A 21,597-nucleotide genomic window follows, 5' to 3' on the forward strand; every position below is an offset into this window, starting at 1 on the left:
GGGATTTATCGTAAATTAGCGCGCGCGTCCACTAGTTACCGGTTAATAAAGCAAATAAACGAAACGAATTTTACTCGCTAAACAATTATATCTACTTAAAAAGTAACGAAATAGAAACTGTCGAGATAACGATAACTTTGGCGCGTGTTAACAAGAAAACACCCTTCGTCACCTTCGTTGCGCACAATTCGAGATACAATATTTCCCATAGTATCTACTAGGCGTACAAATATTTTGTTATCCGGATGCATTTGGCATCCGAATGGTCTATCAATGAGAAAAAGAATCGTATCCGCTGTAGCCAGAGATTCGGAAGAAAGAAAGAAAGGATTACTTGGATATCGCGCGGTACAACGACAAGCGTATACAGAGTAGAATCTGCGATCTCGATAGGAGGGGACTCCTACTTTCTCTACATACCTTTGCTTCGGACTGGGTCGGCCTTAATCATCGGGAACACCATTATTACGGTACGTTTATTCGCAACCGCTTATTTCGTCGCGATTAATTAATTCTCGGCTGACTCTGGCTAGCAGACACTCGTAACCTCCTTCGATCCCTTTTACGGAAGGTAGTAAAAGCCCCGTCGTTCTCCCCGAGCTGCTTTTCGCGAAATCCACCGCCTGTCGCCATTCCCAGAAACTCGGAAAGAAAATTATTTAAGTAATCGACTGTAACACGATCGCCGATACTTTCACCCGCTGGAGATCACGCGACGTGATTAACATCTTAATAGCATGGAAGGAGGTTTTACCGGCTATTAATAATTAATAGCCACGAAATGAACTCCGCATCGGCATATCGGGCTCTTTCGTTACCAAACTGCGGATTCTCCTGTGTTTCTGTCATATTCGAAGATGCAAGAATGCAAATATTAACTCGTTATAATATCTAAAGTTCCGTATATCTCTTTAGTTTTCGTTAGAAAAATATCTCGTGCTTATCGATCAAAATATAAAATGACAACTGCGTTTTACAACTTGAACGTTAAAACTTGAACGTTAAAACTTGAACGTTAAAACTTGAACGAAAATACGGCCGTGGTTACCGTAGCGTACAATTAAGAGACGATCGCCACCAGTTAAAATTTACCAATTTTCATTTCATTTCCATTTAACGTTTTCCATTAAACGCGATTAAACGAGACTCCCTCGACTTTTCTCAAACATCCTAATTCAATACGTTTATTTTCTATTATCGTTATCGTTATCATCGTACCTATTGTCGTTTTATCTTTCATTATATCTAAAGGTATTTCAGTAAATTCGTGTCGCGCAGTTGTCGTCGACCGTGTATATGACGCGATGGTTGGTAGACGACAACAAATATCTGCTTAAATTCTATCTTTTAGTTACGTTTACAAGGATAGGAATTTGCACAAGCGACCGAGGAAGAAAATGTTAAATACGAAACGCGGAGTTTGTTTACTTTTACGTTAAAAGAAACGTATACTTTTGTATTCCGATTTTATGCATAAAAGATTTTCTCGGAACGTTAAAAAAATGTGTTTCTTCGTAGAAACACGGCAAAGACGTTCGAACACATCGATCTGTTGTCGGTGAATACCGATATAATATTAAAGCGAAAGGACCACGTATTCGACGTTTCTTGCAAATATGCGGATAAATTATCGTCCTTTCTAGCGTTAACGTTAATTTTAACAGCTACGTCGATCGAATTTGTTTTTACTTTTCTCAACGGATACCGTAAAATCCGAGTTTATAGAACGATGCTCGTAGCACTGGTCCGTCGTTCAATTTATTCGATTTAACAGCTTCCAGTTTTGCCTCCGACTCGTTCTCGCTGACCTTCGCGCCAGTTTCGAGAAGAATGCAAATAGATGCAACCGAATATCGTCGTTTTTGACTTTCTGTAATCTTGTTCGAAACACGGTTCTTCGTCTACCGTAAACGGTAACTTTAGACGAGTCGTGATAATAGGTACGGCAAAGCGACGAAAGAGGAAAATTCTCTCTCGTTTACTTACTTGTTTCGTTAAAGTACGAGCGCAATCGTGCAATCGTCAGTTGTTCTTTAAATAATTACTCTTACGATTTTTGGAAAAATCGCGACTGATTTTCTCTTCGATCGAATATCTTTTTCTTAACTCTATTTTTATCCTGCTTATCGATCTAGAATCTAGGATCTAGGCTCTAGGACCTAGGTTTGTTCTATATAAGAAATAAAATTGTCATCGAATCTCGATACGTTACTTTCATTTGTAAACTAGATACCAATAAGTTGCGATACAACCAGAGATAACTTATTGTCGATATGACAACAGTGGTAAAATACGATGACAGAGTAATGGACAGATTTGATAAAACGACTATTGACCACTTGCGTAGATCTCGAGTCGTGCGACGTTACACAAGGAGACAAAAAAAAAATCGGTAAAATCAACTGCGTTAAATAGGCTGTCGGGGGATTGTAACTTTGTCGATATAACGTTAAACGAGAAAGATACATCGAACCGTGTTTCATTGGTTTATTATCTATCATCCGGTATTAGAACGGCTCGTTCGAATCGAACAAACTGAAAATGATGTGCACGTGGCAATATGTACGTAATAGGAAGTTTGTCCTTTCATCGGATATAAGCAAGATGGCAGGGAAAAAAATCATTCGTTTGTTCCGAGTCGCGGGCAACCGTAAAATATTGAAATATTGGTGAAAGTATCCGTTTCAATTATTACGAAAACGAGAAACGTTGGAGCATTATCGCTACCCAGATAGTTTGTTCGTTCTATGCACTGTATAGTGACTTACATATACAGTAGGAAGAAAACATCGTGTATTTTTAGCCGTAGCAAAAGTGAAATCATACTTTGCTTCGTTCCAACGAAACGTAAGATACAACCTCTTTTTAATCAACGTGCGAATCTTTAACCTTATCTGACGCGAACCGATAAAAACATTGAAAATAGACGTTGCTCCCTCTGCCTTTCAAATTCATATAGCCGTATATCTGTTTAGTAGGTTTTAACGCGGTTACGTTAATAACTGCGCATATATGACTAGAAGCGAGGATAACGAGAATCGAAAATATCGTGGGAATCAGATTTTATCATCGACGGTCCTTTCTTTTTATTCAGAGATTCTTGCAAGAATTTGTTCGTGCAAAGTTGCACAACGTGAACAAATCGACGCGGTTATTCATTTTACGCGTATCCACGGACGATCGAAAGGTATTTCTGTCTACTTTTACCTGGAAATCGTTATCTATCCGTGGGTGCAACGAGTGCAGGGGGAAATGCATTAATTTTGTTTCGCAACGGCACGTGTTTCGAAATGCGTCGGAGACAATGAAGAACTCGACGAGACAATTCGACGCAGCCGAGAAATAATGGAAAAATTCAATAACCACGAAGTCACGTTGCTTCTCCGCTTAGAAGACAAAGTCGACTCGAGTTAAACTTCGTAGCAACTACCTGGTCGACTTCTGATTTTGGCCAAACACGATATATTTGACATTCCACGGCGTAACCTGTAAGAATATAGGCGTGCCCGTCTATGTGTATCTGCTTTTTAAAAATCAGAGATAAAGTTTGACCGAGATACTCGAAAGCGTAGAAAAGAAACGATCTTTGAAGCCTTAGATAGAAAATATGAAGTATCAATGATGGAATGTATATATATATATAGTTGCTCTATTTATCCGTGGGTATATCGTAAATAATGGAAATTTCAATTGCACGTGTGTAAGAAAGATATTGATATTCCATGCTATTCGTGATTTAACCTGTTAATTGGCTAAATTTCCGTTCCAACCTTACTAAATGCTCGTATATTCTTTGGAATATTTAAAAGGCGAAACGAACCTCTATATAACATAAATACGAATTTTAACATTTCGCGATTTATTCATCGACGATGTAATAATAATTTCAGCTTATCAAATTTCGTCGATGTATCTAGAAATATATACATATCGGGTAGAAACTCGATATACTCGATATACTCGATATACTCGATATATCGCGCCATAAATCTTGTTTACTTTCAATTTTAATAAAAGCTCGCAAACATTCCTCTTTGGGTATTAATTCGTTCGAAAAACACGACATATTCGAAGGGTTGCTGCCCTGATCGGTATATTTAAAACGACCTTATCGTACTTATCGTACGTCCGAGTATTTAAATTACGAAACGACATCCGTTATTCTTACCCATTAAAATGCTACGCGACGGTGAAACTTACTTTTCACACTTGGATAGATGGATGGACTTTGCCGTATCGTTAATGGTCGTTTCATCGACGATATAGTTGGATAATAAACAGATTTCATTCGACGCATGACTAATCGTGCACCGTCCGCGGTATCTATGGGCGAAGACCGAGCGTAAAAATGTCGTTAACAAACCACTATTCGAGCAACTTACTGTTTTGCGTTTCAAAATAAATACGTACACCGATCTATAACGCATACGATATATACAATGTATACGAACGGTGATATAACCATCTCCGTCAGTTTATTACCACCAGAGAGACAATTTGCAGCCTGATAATTTCACGTCGTTGATATTAGTTCATTGTCTGATTATCCTATTTACGAAATTTCGCAGATCAAAAGTCTAAAACGTTGTAAAAATGTCGTTTCACTGGTTGATGTTGCCATGTTTTCAGAGATACGGAAAGATATAAGAACAGCGAAGGAATAGCTATGGAATAGCGAAAAGGACACGAGCGGAAAATTCGTTCGATTTCGTAGAACGTTCGGCCAGTGAAACGTTGGAACGGTAGAACGTTGGTATAATTAGATCTTTGCACGTCGTAGATTACGCTGTACTCGAGTTCGAATGTTACGTACTTTGCATACTTTTCCATATCACGAGTATTCTGTTCATTTTTGCTCCTCTCAATTTCCGTAAACGCGCTAGTAACGGTCTAGTTACTCGCTGTTTAGTCTACTTGCTTCTGTTAGGTTCGCGCGAATTCCCTTATTCGCACGGTTGTACGTTGCTCGGCTTGGACGCTCCGAAAGGTTCGAGACCAATACGATGCAAGAATCTTTTCCACGAAAATGTCACGTAGGACGCGAATTCCTTCTAGCCGCGCTGCTCCCTTTCCCCCAATTCTTCGATATAAAAGGCGTAGAGCGACAAGAACCGAACTAGGTGGAATCTACGCGATACGAAACGCGAAGGCCGCCGATCGAACAGCACTCGCGGAACAACCGAAACAAAAATAAATTGCTTTCTATATCCGTGGATGCATTTTAGCGAAACATCGATCGGTTTTCAAAATTATTGCCTTTTAACGTCGAATACCAGTGCACCTGTCGTAACGTGAAATTCATAACACAATTCCGTCTAGTTATTCCTTTAAGGCTATAGCCTTTATCGATACCACCGTTGTTGTACCGTTTCTCCTACTATCGTTCCGTTATATATCTCCGTGATATTATCAAACACGATTCAAGCTTGTTCGTTCACCGTCGGTATCTTTTATTTATTTTTAAACGTTCGAATCGTACATTCGCTTATCGCCACAGGATTCCGTGTATCATCTACCTTCTGTCGAGTAAAACATTTTTGACGGAGTTACTTATCAGCTTATCTTTCAAATCCATGCGCTCGATACTTGATTTAACGCCCGTGATTACCGTATCATCGTAAAACATTAACTTTCCATTAAAGATACCGCGAACAGGTACTGAAAAATATGCGATGAAAAGTGCGTCATAAACGAAAAGTCGTTTCGTACGGATTGCTGGAAACTCGACTTTTAGATTCGCCATGCCCAAGTACGGAACTTTGTAAGCTCTCGTAAGATCGTTATTAAACAAATAGAAAACATAAAGAAAAGCTCGCGTCGATGCGCAAGATTCTTCCACGTTATCGATACAAATTGCCTATTATCTATCTGGACTTTGAGAGTTTCCAGTCACAGAAATGGCACAAAGTTTACAGAAATTTCGAGAGGTTTGAAAGTTCCAGTGTTCCGTTCTTCTTACCATGTTGATTAGTCGGAAGAGAATACGATTTCTCGGAACTCGAAGCGCCGAATAATCCGAATAATCGTAAAAAAGGGGGAAACGGGAACCGATCGAACACCGATATCGTTATGGTGTCTAGACACCAACTGTTTAGACGTCAACTGTCGTGAGACAGTTCGCCTATTATTATTACTATTATTATTATTATTATTATCATTATTATTATTAGTACGAGTAACAAGCGTAGGTCGTCGAAATAGCCCTACCACGCTGCAATCGAATTGCAACGCGCGAGTCTCGTTACGTGGGTCCGTATCTGCGTCATTTGGATCGTTGGATCGTGGCAGTTGGTTAGCTGCGCTGATTCGAGCGATAGATTGACCATCCAGGTCACAACGATTGACCAAGCAAAGGCGGATTTTTCATCCGCAGCACGATGCCATTAGGAAGGGAAACGCGGCGGGAGCAGTTGCATGGCGGCATGGTCGTGTCGCGTCCTGTCGGGCGTCGGGTCGGCCGGTAGCGGGCCGGTAGCGGGCCGTAGCTCTCATTTTCTCGAAAACACGATGAACTCGAGGCCGGTCGGCAAAATGGCCGACGTCTAACGGAAGAAAAATTAACGGGTTGCTAGCATTACCTTTAATTGGATAATACCGAACAGAGTGTTACGGCCTAGCGGTCGTATATACTTTTGCTATACCACTCGTTCTGCAACCGACTGGCTCTCTCGTAGCGACGCTTCCTGTTCCGCGTCGTTCCAGATCGTCCGTTTTTCCGCTTGCGATTCGATACCAACAGCGCGATACCTCGCGTCGTTGGTTCGTTCGATCGTGACGATCATTGTCAACGACGCTGTTGCTGCTGCTTTCTCTCGACGTGTCGAGAATCGTACGATACACGTTCGACAGAAAATCGCTATATCTACGGTGTATAGTAGCATATTCCAACGCTTACCACGGAATTTTTTTATCCATCTATCATACGCATCGTACGAAATTGCGTGAAATTTCGTTAGCACCGTAACGAGTGACACGACTATACAGTATACAGCGTAAATAGCGATCTTAAAGTTAATTACGATCAGTGCTCTCGCTGTATGTCGGGTGTTCCGTAGCTTTATCGTGTCATCGTATATATGTATCGAGGAGCCGCTTCAGCGGTGGATTCTGCGAAACGAAACTAACGAAAACGATAAAAAATCTTCGTACAAACGTATGCTCTGCTCGACCTTGTTCTCAAGTTCTCCAGCAAGCTTCGCGTCGAAATAAAACGACGGCATCGAGATGCTTTGCGAGAGAATCGACCGAGACTCGCGAAAAGTCAAGACGGTAGCCCGAGAAACGGACAGAGTAAGACAGTTCGGACGTAAAGAGGTCATCGTGGACACCTCTTGCGGAGGTATGCAGATACAGTTCGTCAAGGAAGAAAACTAGGCCATCTACGTCAAACAGGGCATCTGTCTGTACGAACGTTTTTTTTACTCTTTCCATATGCAGAATCCTGCGATGCCAATGCGGGACGCTCTCTATAACATAGCAAATAATTGACCGTTCGAATAATAAAAACTTCAAATAAATACCCTGTAACTTGCATGTACATCTTCGGATCTGTCTGACGTTTTACCAATACTAACTCGATAGGCGTGTCACGTTGAAAGTAGTTGACGAGACGTTCCATCCTATCTTATATCGCGTGCGTTATATAAAACATTGTAAAACTTTTTTTGGCACTGTAACGAGATGCGACTGGCAAGATTACGTTAGTAACGTTTTAAACGAATCTGACAACGTATATACGTAGAAACTGCAACATATTTATCGCAAACGTGTATTTAGTAAAAGAACGATTAAATTAAAGAGTATGATAGAAGAAGAAAGAAGAAGAAGAAGAAGAAGAAGAAGACGAGGATCATTTTGTCAAAGACTTTGGACGAAAGAATTTTACTTCGCTGTCCAGCCGAAAATTAATCAAACGAACATACGTATATTTGACAAGCTTTCCAACCGCGTTTTGTTAAAAGTTGAGTCTCCAACACGATTCTTAATTTTCGTCCTCTTTTAAGCCGTAAAATCTATTCCGATTTCACTCGTGCCACGAATTTACGCCTGCAGTGCACGTTGCTTTCATTCTTGCGACGACATCGTGTTTGTAAAAACGGGTGAAACTGAAACGAGTGTCGTAGAGCAAACGGCTAATGTCAGGTATCGCTGGAAATTTTAAATAAGCTCGTTGCAAAATTTCGTACGAATCGTAATAATCACGTACACTATTATACGCGATCGTACGGAATGCGAAGAATGGGGCGAATACAAAGTTTGTACGTGACAACGCAAGAAACGGAGAACGATGGAGCAATCTCTGTTGTCTTGCGATTGTACTTTGACAGGAGTTTAGCGATCTTCGTGGCTTCGTGTTTTCTTACACGCTTATCATTTTTTATTATTCCAATTAAAAGTAAATAAAAGCAACCCTTACGCCGATGATGCCGATGATGCCGATGATGCCGATGATGCCGAGATGCATAACGTTGTTCGATATCCGGTTAACCACGATCGATCGATGATGATCGTGAATCTTTACGTGAAATTTATACACGCACGAATATCTCGAACTGGCAGAAAGCCTGAAACTTCCTTTCCAGATATGTCTCGACGTTCTTCGTGCGATCTATGGACAAAAAGAATCGTCGCCCGAATCCTCCCAACGGAAAGACTCGATCTATTCTATGATCAATTACGCAGCAATTACGCAGCACCGTAAACGCCTTTATTCGTTCGAAAGGAGACGATACGCGTGATATTCGTGCAAAGTTTTAAATTAATAAGTAATAAGAAATTCGGGCGGTTTCGAAGAAACGTCCGCCGAATGTATTCGATCGGGCACCTGGTTATCCTGGGATGGCTATTGACGTAACAGTTGGGCGATAAGCGGAACGCGATAAAGATAATTAGCAAGTTCCAAGACTTTGTACTCGCATACATGCATAGTATGTATATCGCGATACTCGAGCAAACGAAAATTTCCACCGGAGCGTAAAAATCACAATGACGAATGTTATCGGCGGTGTGAAGAAGATGAAGTCGCTAATGATAGAGGCGTAAGATACCAGCATAAACGAGAACGTGTAAGAAAACTCGCTAATCCGTTTGCGAGAACCGAGAATAGCCTAATGGCTCGAATTTTTACGATCGTTTGCTCGCACGGTTCGCTTTTATCGATTGTATTCAACCGGGATTCGACTTATCCGAATGGCAAGATGTTTCGTAATCGCTCGCCATTTCTGTCAGATCGATGCATACGAAATGTTGTTTTCTCAGGTAAAACTTATACGAGTTTAATCGCCGCACGTGGCTGAAATCGTTGTAAAGAACGCGTAAAGGAAGTATCGGGATATTTGCCTACCGGCGCTTGCCATAAATGGCAAAGAAACGAGGATATTTTATAAGAATATTAAAAAAATAACAAAGTAATTTCGTTACTCGAAACTTTCAAAAATCATCGGTTTTAGGATTCGAAAATTCTTCTCTTAATTGTACAGTTTTCTTCTTTTTTTCGAATTTGGTAAGTCGAACGATCGAACGATCGAACGATTAAATCGGAGGAATATCGTAAACCGTAAACCGTAAAACTGTAAACGATGCGGTAGAAACCGCGTTGAATTTAATTACGAAACCTAAGATTCGTACTTGTTTGAAGTGCGCAGTTTTCGAAACGAAGGAAATATGCACGGAATGTCGGATGAAACGTTCAAGTTAATTGGATTCTGTTGCATGTTGCGGCTGAGAAAAATTTGAATTTCATAGTGCGAGAATATGTATTCACGTAAATCAAGAATTTAACGTTATACGGTTAACCGCTTGATGTAACGAAAGCAACGAGAAACTAAACTTTGCGCGTAATTACGAATCATGAAATATTTATCGCATTGTTTTCTAAATAATTAACTCGTTTGTTATTTACATTGGAACCACTTTGTTCGCAACTATACACTCCGTATGAACTGTAGAACGTTCAAAGAGTCGTAAAACGAAGAAGATGATCGTTTCGTTGGTGACAAAAGCATCGATACGGTTACAATGTTGCGATCATAAAGATATCGTGGAAACATTTTCTCGTAGACTTTCGTTTCTTTTCGTAGTTACGGTCTCTTATGATAAAAGAACACGCGATTGATTATTCTCCGCTACTAGGAAACGCAGAACTTTTTTTAGTCTTCTTCTAGGCAAAAAGAAAAGTATTTTTAATCGGCACCGAGTGATTTTATATTAACGACAGGATAGTTTGTCCTTCGTATTTGCATACAGAAAAACGTCGATGGTAAAAATACCTGGCGAACGAAGCGCGTAAAACGCGACGAACGAATGAATTTGATGACCGAATATACGAATAATTTACGTTACAAACGAGATATCGATTATTAAAAGCCTTAATTATTTTGCGATCATCTGACGGATCAACGTCTATCTTTGATTTTATTTGCTTGTCGTACAAGACTACGTACAAAGCGCGCATACAAAGCGCGCATCAGAGAGATTAAACTCAACGTTACTGATTTTTCGTTTCAAGAACAACAGGTTTCTGAATATGCGTAAATTTCATCGCCGATTATTCAAACAACGATTCGTTCGTAATTCTAATCGAGTAATTTTGTAATGAAAAATTTCAATAACTATAAAACTATAAGTTATATAATCAACCTTAAGCAGGTCGATTCTAATTATTTCAAATATAATCGTGGTATAGCTTCGTTTAGATAGAAACGAAATAACGCTTATTAAAAAGATATAACTTATCTATCTACGAAATCCACATAAAATTAAACCGTAAGATAAGCCGTATGCTCGCACTTTAAACATACTCGTAACGTGTATAGGTCAGAAAATGTTGCGCATCGTTTCTCGTAATTATCCGGCAGCTGAACGATTTTTTCCACCGAACAGCCGCACCGTTTTTCCGATCCGATCGCTTCCTCTTTATTCGCGATCTCGATCGATCCTGGCTATAACCATAGTGAAAACTCATCGATCTCGAAATGTCCGTGACATGGTTGCGCGCGAAACTTCCAATCCGATCGAACACCAGGCTCTCTAAAACGAGATCAACCTTATCTATCGAAACGATCATCCGTTTCTTTATATTTTATGTCTTGCGAATGTCTAGCTGCTACGCTTCGTTCTGTATAACACGTACTTCTATTTTGCTACATGAATATTTATGAGGATCACCTTATACGTTACGAAATAAATGAACCTATTAAAAATCATACGGCGGAACGAATGGCGCGAGCGCTACGAACGGATAAAGCGGGCGCTTTCGTTTCTTCGAAATTTATAAAATTGCATATTGGTATAGATGAAAGAAAATACGGTTATTCGTACTGTTATTGCTCGTTTGCGTTAATTGCGTCGGCGTTAATTCGAGTTTTCCACTTCTTGGCCCACTGAAAGTCGGTTCACGCTACTTTCACCGCAAGACGCGTAACACGGCCAAGTCGATCCGAGCAGCGAAGATCTAATCGGAAAGGACAGCGTTAAATGTTCATCTCGATATGCATCTAGACGAAAGACTCGCGTGGATCTAACACCGAGAAACCAGCGAAAATAGAAAATCGAACGAAAAAGTACGAAAGAGATTCTTGGAGTTTCTCTTCGCGTCGATCGTAGCGTTCAGAAATATCATTCATCGATGTAAATTTACCGAAAAGAATGCCGTAAATGAAACGCTGCGTCGAATTTACTCAAAAGTCGCATACTTGCTCGATCAAAATATATTTGATAAACGGTAAATGATTACAATTCTAACTTATCCGGTAGAACATCGATGCGCTTTGTTCTCGTTATAAACGTTATTCACCGATCGCATTACCTCTTCAGTTCGTTCCTTCCTTCCCTTTTCATTTCCAATTAATTTTTCTTTCCCTCGCGGAAAGTGAAAATGAAATTTTCGGTGAATTTATTAGATCAACGAGAAAGCGGAGTGTTTTTACGTAAGGTGAAAGTCGGCTTTTATATAGGTGCTAATAATATTTATCGATCAAAATTCATGTCAAGATGATTAAAATCAGTTCCTTGTTGAAATAGTAGAATCATACATATTTTATTTAAACGGATAAAATTCGCACGCCTATTACGATTTGTAATACTCTGCGATAGCATTCTATCGACTGTGACGTTCCATCGATTGATTCAACGTATGTTAAAACATAATCGTTTTACTATCGTGGAACGAAGATAGAGCTGCGTGATAATTTCTATTATAGCCACCACAAGCAACATCGCTTAACTTTAAATTACATCTTAATCAATTTAAGTACATCTTGGTTACATCTTACTTACGAATTCGTTTACCAAATCGATATATGAAATTCAGTTGTGCAGGATCGAAGAATCTAATTATAACAACACGAAATAATCTACGTAACGAGCAATTTAATTGGCAATTTAATCAATATACGTAGGTAGATGCAATTAATTGAATTAGCAAATATACGGATGAACGTAGTTACGCGCGATATAGGCTATCGCGTTTTAATCATCGCATAGGAGTATCGCTAGCATTATTTATAAATCTTTCGTAAGCGGACATAGCAGCAAAATACTTAAGGCTACTTTTTTTTTAAACGGACCTACGTATCCTTTTTTAATTAGACGTTCGACCTAGCCGGTCCCAGACGAGTTCACCGACCTAAGGTATACAAGTTTGCAAAGCTCGAAGAAGAATTCCGAGATAGAATACTTTATACCGATTAACTAATTCCGCTTTAGACTTTTATAGTCATTCTCGATACATTCTATGCATTATCGTGCATCGAGGTTGGGGCTAGGTTTTCCATTATTTATTCTTTCGCCGTTGTTGTTCCCTAGTTTCAAATACGTTTCTATCGTGATCATAATCCAAGGAAATAACGGATTTGACACGTGGTTCGCATACTTATCTTTATCGTGCCATTGTCTCGGATACTTTTTCTTTAACATAAGCGTAATCGATAAAATATCCTAAAGATAGATTTTATTCGTTCGATCGAGATATCAATTCTCTCGAGCTCTGTCCGTTATTAGCCACTGTCGGCAACGTCGCTTAAAATATTATCGTTCGCGTACAGTTAATTTTCTGACAAGGAATCGCAAGTCTCGCGAAAGAGATAGAAAATCGAGCCGAGTCCGAGAGCAATTACGAATCGACTTTAAACCGTCTTAAATAACAAGCGATCTAGAAGTTTGAAAATTTAAGCGTAGGCAGCGTGACCGAAGCGTTGTAAGTGACTTCTTCTTACTTTAACGCGCTAGAGTCTCTTCTCTCCGACACGTACAACAGGAATTCGCGTTTTAATAAAATTTCGTTCAATCGGAATATACGCGATAGGATTTGATCGAGCGTTATCAGAAATTCCATTGGAATAAATAAAACTCGTAGGAAACAAGCGCAGCGCGAATCGTATTTCGTATACGGCGAACCAGCGAAAGGAAACGGCGTAGCAAAATATTATAGAGAAGGCGGTCAGGTTTAGTTACTGGTGTGCGATGACCCGATGACTCGCAATTAGCCGTCTCTACTCTGTTAGAAGAGAGCAGGTTACTTCGTGGCGACGTTTATCCGCCATCGCTTCTCCGTTGTCGCACCCTGTCGTTGTCCTGTTCGTTTCTTCGCGACTCACGCGCTCCCTTCCATCGCTTTCTTTACTCTAAGTAACTGTACTACTACTGGCGTTTCCTGTATCTCTAAATTGGTAACGCGATCCGAGCAACGAACGAAGAACGGCCAATCGAACTGTATCGAAGGTCAGGATATGCCTGTTCCTCGATTTAGTTCCCTCGCTGTGTATTCCGTACGCGTCTAGAAGCTGGAATGTCTATGCCCGTCTAGTCGAGGCGTACACGCGCCAAGGCATTCGATGGTAACGACCGCTCGCCGTCCTTTCTTACGCTTCTTGCAGGCGCTTCTTCAAAGATATCATCGACCGTCCCGAAGTTTCAAGTCGCTCTGCTCCGCGGACGGACATCGCGGCGTTTCCAAGTTTTCAGCGTTTTCCAGCCAAATCGATATACCGCCCGTTCACATCCACCGCTTTCTTTCTATTCGCTTCTTATTTGCCTGTTTCGCGGTTGTTCTCATCTTATAACCGTCCCTCCTCTTCCTTTCAATTTCCTCCGATCGCTCCAACGTAGATAGCTTTACACTCGGAATCTCCTTTGAAAAATCCCTATCGGCGATATAATAAACATCGTTCCCGTAACCCGTAACAGAGACGTATCGCGACCCCATGCAGAAGAAGCGAAGAATAGCTTTACGTTCGGATTCGTGCGAATATAGACCGCGTCTTGGCTTTAACCCTGAACAGAACCACTTTGTTTCCAGCTCTGTAATGCAAGTAATAGATATTATGTACCGTGCAATTGTACTACGTGTAATTGTACGCGGAAACGAGCGGTGAAACTCGTGTACGCGCAGCTTTTGTCTCGATTACTGTTACTCGCTGATGGCACTCTTAATAATACCGCGATACAAATATTGAATAATAATGGCATGCGGTAACAGTAAGGCGATTGTTACGTTGTTCGATCGTAACAACCTAACAACCTTCCGCAACGTATAGAGACATCTTGCTTCGAAACTAGTTGCAATGCCAATAGTACGCGTAATACGTTAATGCTTTAACGGAACCAATAGTATTGTTATTTTAGAGGTGCGAGAAGATGGAGCGAGGCAACGATCGAGAAACAACAGGTTACTTCTTTCCAACACGTGTTGTACGACTTTAGATTTTCAAACGTACAAGGTTTTTATCGAAAAAATATACAACGATACAGTGTGTATTTACAAAGATAGAAGTATTTCTCTGTCTTCTCGACAGATTTAAGAGAGATTAAAAGAGATTAAAAGATCGATAGCAAAATTGATAAAATTTTGAAAAGTCCTGTATCAACACCTCTACTAAATATCGTAATTTTACGAAATAATATTCTTGTCCTATTTGACGAAAGCAGCGATGATATATCCACCGTAAAATAGGCGACTGCCAGCAACACGGTCTCTCGTCCGCTGCGATAATTTCACTCGAGCTTGATCAACACTTTACCGACCGATAGCCGATTAATCGGCTTTTTGTCACCGATAATCTCTCTCGTTATTTGAGCAGTAATTTGTTATTTAGCGCTATAACGTACCTTGCCGAGTGGCGCCGCTTCGTAAGATCCCACAGTTTTATACCAATTTGAAAAAAAAAAAAAAAAAAAAAACGTAACGTTCGCGATGAACAAAAAGAACGGTATTGGAGAGACTAAATCGAAACGGAGCCCCGGCGCCAGGGAGAATCTGCGTCCGAGCTGCCGGTCGGACGTGCGTATGCCGTTGAAACGCTAACGGTCGGTAAAATGTTAAAACGTTCCTAGAACGTTACGTACATCGTCGTAATAACCGTAATAATAACTGTCGAATAAGAAAATTCTGATCCCTACTAGCGCGCATAAAACGCAACAGTTGCAACAATTCCGCCATAATTTGACGAGAAACTCTGATTGAAATCGCAGGGGAGGGCTGTGTAGAGAAACCAGTGTCAACGTTATGGCGCAATTACGTTACCAGCAGCAGGCCGGACGTGTCGATGAGGTTGACGGTGACGAACGGCGGTTTGACCGCCACGACCAAGGATCACGGTTTGACGGAGTACTGGGCGCATAGGGTGACCTATTGCACGGCACCTGCTTCTCATCCGCGCCTCTTCGTCTGGGTCTACCGGCACGAAGGACGTAGGTTGAGGCCAGAGCTCAGGTGCCACGCTGCCCTCTGTAGCAAGGAGTCCACCGCCAGGAGGCTGGCCTCGACCTTGAACGCCAGGTTACAGCAAGCGCTCCTAGAATTCCGACGGGACAAGGTCTCCAGACAAAATGCTAGGTAAGCAAATCGATCGTGCGTTACGCGCGAGTACGAAAGAGAACGACGCGATGAAACGGCGTTGAAAAGAATTACGCGAAAGAACGCGAACAGATTCGCAGCTCGTAATCGGCATCCCGATAGTCGAAAATCGCCGTAGTCGAAACAAGCAAATTTAAATTTAGAGATCACACGCCGATCGGTTCTCGTTATTCGTTATCTACGCTTATTCCTACTTCCATTCCTTTCCTCGTGACAAACCAACTTACGGAGTAAGTTTTCCTTTTTTTACTTTCCTGTTTTCTCTGCTATTAACGTTGCTACGACTTGCTTCGTAGTCGAAACTCATCGGCAACTTTGTACAGTTAGAGCCGCCTGACCTATTCCAATTCCGCCGATCGACGCTTGTATCGTACGTCTCGCACTTTCAACTTTGAGATTTTTCCTATCCGATATCGTTTTCTCGCGTCAAGTACTTGGCAGCATGCTCTTCTGCTTCTTCCGTTAATACCTTTGCCACACCTGTCTTTTCTAACAACGTTCGAGATAATCTTTCGTGTCGCCATTTACATCTATTTTTCGATGACGCGTCTATTTATAACGCGAAAATAGTTGGCTGCTTTATCCACGCCTTCGTTAACCGTTGTTACCTTTGATACCTTTAAAATGCCGCTCTTCGAATCCATTTCCAAAGGAACTGACCATACACTCCGATTCCAATGCTTTTCTCAAAGAACGTATGTCGCTCCTGCAGAATCGAACGTTAATTACGTTATCTGTGTAACCAAATCGAGAAATTTACAAAAGGTATAATATATAAGTAATTATATACAAATTATAGAGGTACGTACATAGAAACGAAGCATCTTAAACAAAGAAAAGAAATCGAGTAAATGTTCTTTTGCTATATTATTCGCCAATATATATCCTGATTCGAATTTATCTTTTCCTGAACGAATTTAATTACCGACCGTATTCGAAACGATCGTTTCTCATTGTACTCTCTCTCTGTCTCGCGTACAATGTCTTATACGCGTACAATTTTCTCTTCCCCCTCCTCCCTTAATGATCGTAAGTCTCTCCCTGCAATGGATAATAAGTAAAAATAAATAAATAAAGTGTTCAGTGTACGTTCAGTATATACTCGGCATATATTAGACGTAGCCGGTATCAGGGAAGCCCGTCTTCCTTTACCGTAAGAAAATCGAGGTCAGTGGATTCCCGCAGGAATTCGACGGCGGGGAAATGATGCACTTCGTGCGTGTATGTGTGCCAGCATTGCCAGGCATTTGCCAGTCGACAAGAGCTACCGTAAGACCGTAACCTTTCGCTGAAGAGACAATTTGGGTCGCGTTCGTAGAACACGATCGCAGCAATCGAGTCACGATTCAGGTCAAATTCGATCGTTCGACGACGCGTATCTAACCGAATGTTTCTAAAAAGAAACGATCACCGACGATAGTCGCTAACGTCCTTTCCTTAAATAATATCAGAGATTTATGTTCTGGCGCGATCAAAATCCCGATCGTTCGTTGCAAATTGCAGATGCTTGTTCCGAATGACAGAACTTCGAGCCGGATATCGAGAAGCTAAGCTACGCTACGCTAAATTAAAATAAACGAATAATATTTGCTTCGATACAGTTGATCGCAAAAGACGCGGATGATTACAGTACACTCCTTTAACATATAGAATATTATAGTAAAAACGATGTGCGTGTATGAAAATATAAAAAGCTACGTATACATTTTATCGTTGACATTTATTAACAATAATGCGCTGTTATCTCCCGTTGTTGTCGAAGAAACTAAAAGTTTCGTAATTTCTCGAATAATTTTATCGAAAATGCGCTAATGATAATTGCATCGATTTCAAAGTATTAGTAATTTCGTAGCAGAGCGTAATTTCTCTTTCGGCAAGTCGAATACTCAAAATTCGATGGATACGTGTATTTGGACTCTACTGTCACTGACCGTATATAAGTAACCGTCTCGAAGAAAACACGTAAACTACGCTGTGTTTTAACTTTTGGTAAAAACGTTTCCGTATATAAGCATCGAGACACCAAACGTAACAATTATTTGAAATTATCAAAAAATCGATCCGCCGTTAATCTGTTATAGAAAACGCTGTTATAAAAAACTTGGCGATAACGCCAAGCGAGGAGACTAAATCTCTAAAACTGTGAACATCGTTTTTCTTTTTTTTTTCTTTTTCAGATTATCGCTAGCAAACGCTCTGTACGAGAACCCTTCTTTACCACGACGAAAGCTGCTTCTCAGTATCGGAGGCCAAAATTACCGACCACCCCTTGAGAGATCGAAAAGCGCGCCGAAATTATCAGCGATCGAGGAAGATATCGTCGCTGAGGAAATAGAGCAGCAGAGGATCCTCGAAGAGTTGAGGACGCTAGAGAACGTGGCGCACAGTTGGCAAGATCAAGATAGCTGGAGGCTCGCTCGATTACTCGATGCTCTGAATCGCGAATCTTCCGACGAGAACGGAAGTATTTCGAGCGGGTGTGAAACAGCCAGCACCGCGACCAGCGAGGAAAGAGCTCCAGGTCCGGAAGATCACCATGCTACAGGTATATAAAAATAAAATTAAATCTCTGAAAAATTCATATCTACCGTTTAATCTATGGAGAATATACACGGTATAAGAAAAAATTAACGAGGCGAAAGGTAAAAGTGATGTCAGAGCAACTCGATAGAAATTTCATTCACCGGAACTCAAAAACCCATTAGAAACCAATAGAAAATTCTTTCGATTTAATTACCTTTTAAACTTACTTCTATATAATACGCTAATTTTTTCAATTTTGGCTTTTCTCTCAAATATATATGTATAATGAATCGGGCGATGAACCTAGCTAAAAGATAATACGATGAAATTGAAGACATATACGTATAAAAAAATACATTAAAAAATAGTTTGAGCGAATTTAAATCGCTTTAATTAGAATCGTTAAAGATCGAACTTTAAAAACCGATACTAGGGAAAAATTTGAGTAGTAGAAAAAAGCGAATTGGATTTCGTGGATAAACTGTATAGGTCGGTTAAACTTGATTCGGATTATATCCATCCCCTACATCGATTACCTACATCGATTCGAGTCGCTTGAAACCATTTTATTAATATAAAGTTTATCTTATCTAACAATCGCTAGTAGAACGTATTAGCATAACGACCGAGCAAATTGTTCGATATTTCTGCAGACGTTCCAATTTCGATATAATTCTTATATAGCTGTTTATCCGTTGTGACTAATTTTTCTAACAATTTTAAACGTACCAATCCGACGATCCACTTGCCTAGTCCCTAGATCGATAATTTCTTCTTTCTGTTTTCGCGATTTAAATAGGTTAAAATGAATGTAACACAAATATAGCGAGTACAAATACAAGGTGAAGTTACTGGAACTCGAGCAACTGGAAACGGAACAACTCGGCTAAATAATAGGAACTAGATTACTCGAGATACGAATTATTATAGTCACGTTTACTCCTTTTTGCTATCGTAACGTAACACGCATACATTACAGGTGAGACAACGGAACAGCGAATAGACAGAAGAGTGATGTTCTCGGATGACGCGGTCGTAAGAGGTGCAGGTCCCCGAAGAAATTCCGATGGTTCGCCAAACTTCATGACCTGTGCCGGAAGTCCGCGTTTTCACCGTCGAAACACGGTGCATACCAGCCGCGAAAGGTTTCCACATCGGAACGAAGAGGACGAATCGATGGAGGAGGAGGAGGAAGAGATAGAGGATCCTGCGTCGCACGTGTTCGATTTCGAGTACGTCGAGGACTTTGACGACGTGGTCGATTATAGACCAAGAGGCGAGATATTATGCAGGTTGGACGACCCGCAGGATAGAGAGAGACGAGCGATGGAAAAGTATCCTGGCAGAATGAGTCACGACTTGCTGCAAAACGACGACTCCCCTTTCTTGACTTTGGACTCCTTGGACGAGGAAGTGGACAGCGACGAAAGCGGTTACGTCGAGGCACCGCCAAAGTCTTTATTGGGCCAAGACGACCACCGCAAGGAGGACGAAGAGACCGATAACGGTGGCGTGGAGTCGGGTCAAGACCAGACCGGGTCACCGGATGTCCTGAGAGGATCGAACGCGGAAGAGAGCGGTAAAACGAGAAACGAAGATTCCAAAGAAACGAAAGACCCGAGCGACGCGAAAGACGCGAAAGACGCGAGAGACACGAAAGAAGAAGTGGAAACGGAAGAGCAAGTCGAATCGAAAGATTCCGTGCTGACCGTGGAGAATAATCAGAGGGTCAAAGAGAAGGAAAGGGAGAGAGCCGATTTCATCAAGTGTCCTATTTCAGAGACTATAAAGAAACTGGCGAACGCGTCGCTGAAAAGCTCCAAGTCCTTAGAAATGACTACGAACAACTGTTTGAAAGCTTTGAATAATTTAAAGACCTCGAAGTCGTTGGACGGCGTTAAGTCGGCGGAGATGGAAGGAGAGTCGCCGAGCCTTCATCAAAGGAAACAATTGCTCGCCCAACAAGGCGTTATCGTTTAAGAGCTGGTCCAAATAAAAAAAAAAAAAAAAAAAAAATAAGAAACACACGAACGAAAGACGAAAGCCCGAAAATTCTTAAATATAGGTTTGTCCTTGCGCGACACGTCGACCTATCGATCAACGACAGAGGCCAATCTGTACATCGCGTATTACAAACTCGTAACGTTGCCGCATTCGTTGGACGAATTTTGAAACGATAGATAACTTTACCAAGAGATAATAATAATCGAGAAGTTGGTTTCGTTCGATCGATAAAGGTCTTTAGTAAACCGTCGTATCCGTGTTATTGATTTAACAGAAACGAAATGCGGCTTCGATTATCGTGAGAATATGTAACGTTAGAACTTGCGAGGATATACGTACGTTGCTCTATCCAATTGTCGACGATTAAACGATTTTCCAAGAAATCGGTGTAATAAGATGTAAGTTTAATCGGAATCGACCGTCGAGTTGACTACACTACCGATCCGTCGTTATCAAGTTCAGCTTGACGCGAAAGGATCGTTAGTTGCACCGCTATAGTATGAACAAATCGAACGTTAAGCGGGCTAGCTACTCTTGCGGAGCCATGGTACAATTATTTACGATTATATCGATTTACGAGCGTGTACTTACAGCACAGAAAACGTAAAACTGGTTCGGCTCTATAGAAGCAATATTTTTCTAAACGTATATCGTTCGTTAAAAGAGCCAAGCTTTCGGCAAATATTTTCATAGAATTGACCGTTAAAAGATAACAAAGATTCGCACAAATACACCGGGGAAATACGCTAAGAATGCTAGAAAAGAAAGTTTCGTTACTAAAAATTGTACTTTGCACGCATTTTAAAAATAGAAGAAATTTTCCAATTAAAACCTTCGTAACTTTTCGATTCGAACGAATTCGATTGAAACAACAAAGTTGACTGGAACGTTGTTGCGATAAACCGTATAACGCTAAATTTAAATCCACGAGCTTCGTGCTTGCCGAAAATGAGATTGAAATCGTATTTGGTGCTAGTCGCACATAATAATTGGAGCATTCGAACTGTCGCATTTAAATTTATAATACACGATTCTTAAATAGAAACCTGCCATACGTATACCCGACACAGTACGTACGTTTCTTCGTACTTTCAGCGAAAGAACTTTACTCCGTTACAGATAAACTGTTAAGAATAATTTGGACCGAACACTTTGATAATTACGCGTGTATCCTAGATGGAGGTTAAACCGCTCGTGTACCATGCTGCTAACGATGC

General features: G+C 40.8%; 1 protein-coding gene across 3 annotated transcripts in view; it reads left to right on the forward strand.

Annotated features, from left to right (window-relative positions):
- Positions 1–21,103, forward strand: part of LOC139986553 (uncharacterized) — a 64,218-nt gene extending 43,115 nt beyond the window's left edge. For 2 of the 3 annotated variants that reach the window (XM_072001978.1, XM_072001977.1), the window contains exons 2-4: positions 15,469–15,832; positions 18,031–18,398; positions 19,356–21,103. In XM_072001978.1, coding sequence (XP_071858079.1) covers positions 15,543–15,832; positions 18,031–18,398; positions 19,356–20,356 — 1,659 coding nt within the window. In that variant the 5' untranslated portion in view covers positions 15,469–15,542 and the 3' untranslated portion in view covers positions 20,357–21,103. Of the gene's footprint in view, positions 1–449; positions 471–15,468; positions 15,833–18,030; positions 18,399–19,355 lie in introns of those variants that run through there. The other variant, XM_072001979.1, reaches the window with a different exon arrangement.
- Positions 21,104–21,597: the final 494 nt, after the last annotated feature.

The sequence above is a fragment of the Bombus fervidus genome, chromosome 4 (genome assembly GCF_041682495.2).
Source record: "Bombus fervidus isolate BK054 chromosome 4, iyBomFerv1, whole genome shotgun sequence".
Taxonomy (NCBI): domain Eukaryota; kingdom Metazoa; phylum Arthropoda; class Insecta; order Hymenoptera; family Apidae; genus Bombus; species Bombus fervidus.